We start from the raw sequence: 6,856 nt of genomic DNA, 5'->3' as shown, positions 1-6,856 counted from the left end.
CCAACACCCCAGCTGACTCTCCTGTCAGGGGTGTTGCTTGTTCCTGCAGTTTTCTCTTATGGAGCAAAAGGGGTGTATAGGCAGAAATACAGAAATTAATGTCTCCAGAATACAGAAACGTCTGTTTTGGATCCTTCAGTCAGATCCTTTAGAAAGCTGAGTATTTTTAAGCATTACAAAGACTCAGTTCAATTCTCCTTTTATTCTGCAGGGTTATTATTACATATTTATGCTTTTAACTCCATGGAGTGATAGCTTTGGATGTGCTGCATTGAATAATACATTACATGCATCTGCTTAAGCTCTGTCTCTTGTTAACTGTTGTGTGTGAGCACAGAATCTCACAAACCTGACTCACATGCTCACGCGCGTTTCCGTTTAGTAGTCATGCCACGATATGATGCTGATGAGGAAAACTTCAATCAGGTAAATGTTGCAGTAGACAGACACATGAGAAAATGTAACAGTTTTTTTTTTATATATATATGTTAAAAGACTGTTCTATTGTATTGCTATTTGGGACCCATTGTTGTAGTTATATGGTTAGTGCTGTTGCCTCATAGCAAGAAGGTTCCAGGTTCAAACTCCGGCTGTGTGTCTGTCTCTAAGTGTCAGCCCTGTGATAGACTGGGGACCAGTGGGTGGATAGATATTATAGTTGTGGACTACCTACAAATATTTGAAATATTACACTGTAATACTCTTCTATTCTCTTTTTCACATCTTGATTGCTGGAAGTTTTACCTCTTCAGGCCCCTAAAATGAATTCAAATAAAACAAGGGGAAAAAAAACCTTGTAACAAAGAGTCACATATAGTCATTGCTTGGTTTTGAGGCATTGCATGGCAAAAAAGGTTTGAAACCACAGGTAGAAAATTTGTCATTTTGAAATAAAACTGAATGTGAATACAGGAGATCAATTTAGGTAATAATTTTACCATTTCCTTTCATTTTCACCTTTAAATAAATGTGGTTAACATGGAGGAGTGTTTAAAACCTTCCTGAGAGACTGCCAATGTTTTTGTTTTAGAGAAGATGCAGCGCTTCTAAATCTCAGCACTTAACTTGGTGGATACAATATTACTAGTGATGGCAGTGATGGACAAAACCTCAAAACTAAGTGCTAATAACCCAGAATTATCACTTTATAATGAGTCTTGTACCAATCTGTGGAAATGTTCTCTGCCTTTCAATCGCTTTCATTGAAGCCACCGATGAGGAAGAATTCAACCTGCTTCACAAACTTTAACTAGGGACATGATACATAAAAGAAATCAAACCATCCACATGATTATCTCTGCTGTGGTGGCTCATTCTTTACAACATTAGGTTATTAGAATATCAGAATCAATATTTTCTCATTATCTGCACTGGCCCTCTGGACACTACATCGTGTTGCAAGCAAATCTGATTGCAGTCTTACACCTTCAAATTTGATCACTAACTTAATAAATACATCCAATACCACACAGCTGTAAGGTTTATACACATTATCGACGCACTGTTATATTGAGGGAATCCCATAAGCATCACTGACATTACAGCCTACAACATTGCTCATCCACCCTAGGATTTGACCTCTTGACAGTAATTTATATCTGCCCTCTAGACACGCCGGGGGGGAAGCATTGCCACCATCTCCGCCTCCGCCCACCTTCAGCTGTGCCGTATTGATCGACTGGAGAGGTCTATATGTGCAGTGGCTTCCAGAGACCCAGATAAATACTGTTGCCTACAGCGCAATAGCAACACAAATAGTCCTTTCCATGATAACTAACTAGTCTTAATGAGGGGCTTATTATCAGGATGGCAGCACTGGGCACAAAATCCATTGTGAAACAATGACTTGTAAAGCTAAATGTGCATGTAATTTAAATTTCAACAGTATGAAATGTTATATTTGTTTAATTTTTTTCAGCAAACATGTTTTTTTAATGACAAAAGCCAAAGCTTAGCCTAAATCTCACCACACATGTAAGATATCATATAGAAAAGTAGATTATAAAGACATGAGCCTCCAGGGGATTTGACATGAAGCAGATTATGGTAACCTGATCTCTTAGCTGAGGGTACGAATGACTAATATTCTCCACACGGCATTTACTTAATCACTGGAAGCAGTCCACCAAGCGCTTTCACTGCAAATGTGCACATAAAGAAAATGAACCATAATAATAGCTAAATGCTAAATAATACAGGTGCTCTACCACATTTTGATTTTGTTTTTGTTTGTGAAAATAAGGAAGAAGACAGAGAAAATGCAAATTAGCTCCAGTACTCTGTGTCACATTATGCCGACAGCATTGCCATTGTCATTACGACCTTGATGACTGCACAGGCTGGAAATAAAATGAATCACTTTAACATCAAGCATTCAATTACTTTTTATTCTATTTTCCTTCTTTCTCCTCTTTCACCTTTACTCTAGTCCACCTAACCCTCCCCCCAACCCCCACCTCTATTCTCCTGCACTTAAGGCAGGTGCCAGCATGTGTGTGTGAGCATGTGTTTGTGTGTGTGCTTTTGTGTATGTGTGTTTGTGGTGGGAGGGCTTGCTTCTGGAGGAAGTGGCTAGTCATAAGAGACAGCTGATGAGTATCGCCCTCATCCGGAGCTCCATTCATCCCAGTGCACAAGAGCCCATTCACCCCAAGAGCCCCGGGCACGTTCCCACACTCACACGCGCTTCAGAGGTGAACTGTCACTCACTCGAGACGTCCTACACAAATACCAGAATGGGCGCCCAGATGCAGACACACACACACACACACATGCATACATACACACACTGCTCCATACAGGCATACTACTGTAAATAGAAAATTCAGAAATAGGTTGCTGTTCTCATCTGACTCATTATAAACAAGCCCTGGAGCCCCATTTTCTCCTTCACAAACTAATCTTTATAGCCCCTGCATCCAAACACTCTTTTAGAATGAGTGACACAGCAGGATGAGGTGTCATATTCATTTGTGCTGTCTCCCTCTGCTGTAAATCTTTCTGACACGATTATACCGTGGCCCACCAGCATACCCATGGACTGCAGTGAAATGTGTGACACAATGAAGAAAGGACGTCAACTGCATGGAAGACTGGTTGCAGGGAAAACCTGGGAATATTTTATAGTGGTGACAGTGGATCTAGTAAAACCTGACTATTGGTGATACTGATCAAATAATCAATTTAAATCTGAACACTCAGATTTGGATAATCAATCTTTGTAGAAATTTTAAGTTTAAAGTTTATCTTCTGTAAAAAGGATCTGTTTTCACAACTAAACCTGTTGTTTAAATGGTGTTTGAGAACGATAACACCAACTAAATCAGTGAAAGTAGGTGCAGCAACCTAGATGTCAGCTATTTGAGCCCAACTCACCACGATGTTCTTCTGTACGACATGTATGCTGCTGTCTCTTGTCTGGGTGCATGCGGTGAATAAGCACCCCACCCCCTTCCCTCTGTGCTGCTATAGGCTCCATATTTGATCCACTAACAACATTTCTGGAAATGTTCAGCAGCAGCCTGACCCTCATATTCACATCACATTTCCCTCTGAGCCGTGGACCATCTCATTAATGAGGGCATCTTGGGTGTGTTTACATTTCACTGCACAGGCTCCCAGGCCTAAATGGCTGGGAGGGGGGTGGCGGTGGGGGATTCCAACTATTTTCTACAGCTCTTGTTATATTCTTACAGTACAGTCATTTCTACAAAACAATCCATGCCATAAAATCAACTCTGGACAGGGTGAACTTCATAAAGTGTGTGGGTTTATGGACAGGTAGGAACATGGTGCAATACAAAAGTGCAGTGACATAGGCGCTATACTGTGACAGAGGAAAGTAAATTTCCTTTTAGTGATAGCATTCAACATTCACCGGCAGCCAGTGCTGAATTTGTATAAATGTGCATTAGTGCAAGCACATAATGGTTTGTTTCCAATCCAATTTTAAGCTCATACAGTAAATGAATCTCATAAGAATGGCTACAACTACATAACATCAGACCTCTGAGTCAGAATGTCATTACGCTAATATTTTGTGTCTTTGCAAAACCACTCCATGTTTTTTCAACTTTATCCTGTGAGCTACAATTGATAGATGAGAGTGCATGCTAGTCAGTAGGAATGAAATAAAGATCACTTTCTAAGTTGCAGGCAGGTGTCAAAGTGGAAATGCAACAATCCAGGTCTGAAAGAAGTAATCAAATGTCTGTCATTGAGGCAATGTCACACACCTGGCAGAGAGACAGGGAGGCACAGTCTGAGGGTATCTCCTAGAAATGTGTGACCTCTCTTTTAGTGAGTGTACCACAGGCAAATTCAGAGGACTCAAGGGTGGAATGAGAAAAACATGAGCCTCAAGGGTGACAGAATCGTGTCAGAATACAAGAGGGATAAGTTACAGTGACATTTCCTTAATAAAGCTCAGACATGGAGTTATTGTTTGGCTGGCATAAAGGTACACATTATCACCCACAGGGGAGTGTCCTTACTGCGCTGACCAGGGACCCAGAATAATGATTTTTAAATGTCTTTGTTGACCATAAATCCTACATCCCATTGCCAACATGCTGTTATCTTAATTTAATTTAAAAGTGGGATAATTATTCTTCACATAAATTAACTATATATGCTCTCACGTCCGTCAGGGATTCCTAAACTTTAAAGAAATGCATCTGTGTGGAGGTTACAGAGTAGGACAGTTTGATAGTACTATTTAAAAAAAAATAGATAACCGCATTGTGATCTATTTAACAATGCATTTAGAGTCGTTTGTACTCTTTGTTTACATGGCCGGAGAGCCCCGAATTGCCTTTTTTTGTTTTCTGTCTCGGTTTAAATGAGGAAGATGTCACTGGCAGCCGTTTTCAAATCCATAGCTGTATTTTACATGTTTGTAGGATCTCTATTGTTGCTCCAGAGGTTGGCTTTAAATCCCCGTGGCATAAAAATCACGCTGCAATCATGCAGAGGAAGGCAGAGAGCATAATTCCCTCAGGGTCCCACGCAACAGTTAATACACGCGAGTCCTACAGTACATGCGATTATAGCCTGCGCAGGCTTTATCCTAGCGATGGAGTTCTAGGCGCTCTTTACCAAGTCGAGCAACAGATTGAGAGGAAGGAAAACAGACTGAACAGGTGGAATATGGCAAACAGTAGCGAATATACTCTGTTTCCTTGAGTTAGTACTTACAGGCATATGTCATGGAGAAGCTATTCCCCATCTTGACCATATCCACCTGCGGCACCAGTTTAGGGATGTCCTGATGGTGCGAGAGGGCGAACCGAAAAACCCCATATTCGTGCGACTCGGTTGGGAACAATCCTCCTGTTGAGCACCAAGGAACGGGGAGTTAATGTTAAGACACACTGGACCCGAGGACAAATCAGCTCAACATACACATAAGAAGAGACACGAGCACAAGTTGAATTACACATTTTGATGTACGAGGTCTGATGCGTGTGCGCCATTCTCACCTATATTGATGTTACTTGGAAAACTTGAGCTTGAACCCAAGCACATCCCCAGTAAACTGGTGTAGAGGATGGCGAAGCTTCGCTGCATATTTCCTTTTGCATTGGCGAAGGGAAAAAGAACCGAAATCCAAGCATATGTTTGTCCGTGTGTGAAGTTAAATCCCCCGCTTCTCATCCGCTCCTATCGTCTCCCGTTAGAGCAGCATTTACACCGACACCGATTCAACAGCGATACAATTATTGCAATGGCGAGAGGAGGCACCTTTCTCTCGCCCCTATCTCCTCTCAGTGCTGATGCTCTCTTGTCCTTGGCTGCTGTTGTATGAGACGGGGAATGACTTCAGCATTAGCCGCACTGCAAAAAATATGTCCGTCTTCAAAAGCTGGCCGACTCTCACTGACGATTTAAAAAATGATTTTTTTTTTTACTTAAAAACTGCGGGTTTATCCACAAAGAGGCGATTTCACTTCTTACTTGTTTGGAGGAAAATTTCGGCTTTTTTTTTTAAAGAAACGTCTGGAAACAAGTGTCACTGCAGCAAGGCTGAATACAGCTAAGAGATCATAAAGGAAATGCCATATCGACAAAGGGCAAACGTCATTTTGCACAAAAATCAAGAGACACCATCTCCTGCTCCTGAGTGATTCCTTCGATTTTACCACTCAGTACTTGTAGGATGAATATTTTTTGCAGTGTACACTCTCAGAGCGCACGCACGGGAATTCGCAGACAACCATTCACTTTCCTGCACTGCAAAAAGAAGCCGTAGTCCACCACATCTCTCTCTCTCTCTCTCTCTCTCTCTAGCTCAATACATTCCTGATGCTTCCCAGGTGATGAAGCAATCTTCTGATGCAGATCGTGATCAAAAAGTCCAGATGAGCTGCTAAACCAGTTGTTCCCAAAATCAAAAGTGATTTTGGAACCTCAGTTTTATCTTTCACCTAAAAGAGAAATGAGTCTAATCACTAAAGTCAGTACTGCTCAAACACATTTCATTCAAATGGGTTTGTCTGTAGTTTATATTCAATAAAAACACAAAATGTACAGCTCTGTTTCATATTCAACAGGATGGCTATTTCTTGCATTAATGAAGATTCAGTCAACAGTACAGCGGTGTTGGTGGTGCCCTGTGCTGTTCAGCACATTGGACGACAAGATTTCCACAGAAATGGCTGTTGTTTTTGGAGCAGTGCGGTTCCCTATGGGGATGGGCTGCTAGCCCAACGCCCAGCCACAGCAACTGCTGTCCATCCAGGTGCTGACCAGGCCCTGCCTTGCTTAGCTTCCAAGGTCATATGAGATTGGGCACGGCCAGGGCAGTGTGGCCCCCCGGCAGCACTGTATAAAGAACAAATATTATTTCGCTACTTTT

General features: G+C 41.7%; 1 protein-coding gene across 4 annotated transcripts in view; it reads right to left on the bottom strand.

The window, feature by feature from the left end:
• The window catches only part of gria1a (glutamate receptor, ionotropic, AMPA 1a), a 68,925-nt gene extending 62,700 nt beyond the window's left edge, over window positions 1–6,225 (bottom strand). For 2 of the 4 annotated variants that reach the window (XM_020593653.1, XM_020593666.1), the window contains exons 1-2: window positions 5,481–6,225; window positions 5,197–5,331 (exon numbers count right to left, since the gene is read on the bottom strand). In XM_020593653.1, coding sequence (XP_020449309.1) covers window positions 5,197–5,331; window positions 5,481–5,655 — 310 coding nt within the window. In that variant the 5' untranslated portion in view covers window positions 5,656–6,225. The remainder of the gene's footprint in view (window positions 1–5,196; window positions 5,332–5,480) is intronic. The other 2 variants (XM_020593646.1, XM_020593660.1) reach the window with 1 other exon arrangement.
• Window positions 6,226–6,856: the final 631 nt, after the last annotated feature.

Source organism: Monopterus albus, unplaced genomic scaffold (assembly GCF_001952655.1).
Source record: "Monopterus albus unplaced genomic scaffold, M_albus_1.0 scaffold2.1, whole genome shotgun sequence".
Taxonomy (NCBI): domain Eukaryota; kingdom Metazoa; phylum Chordata; class Actinopteri; order Synbranchiformes; family Synbranchidae; genus Monopterus; species Monopterus albus.
This window is presented reverse-complemented; position numbering and strand designations above follow the sequence as displayed.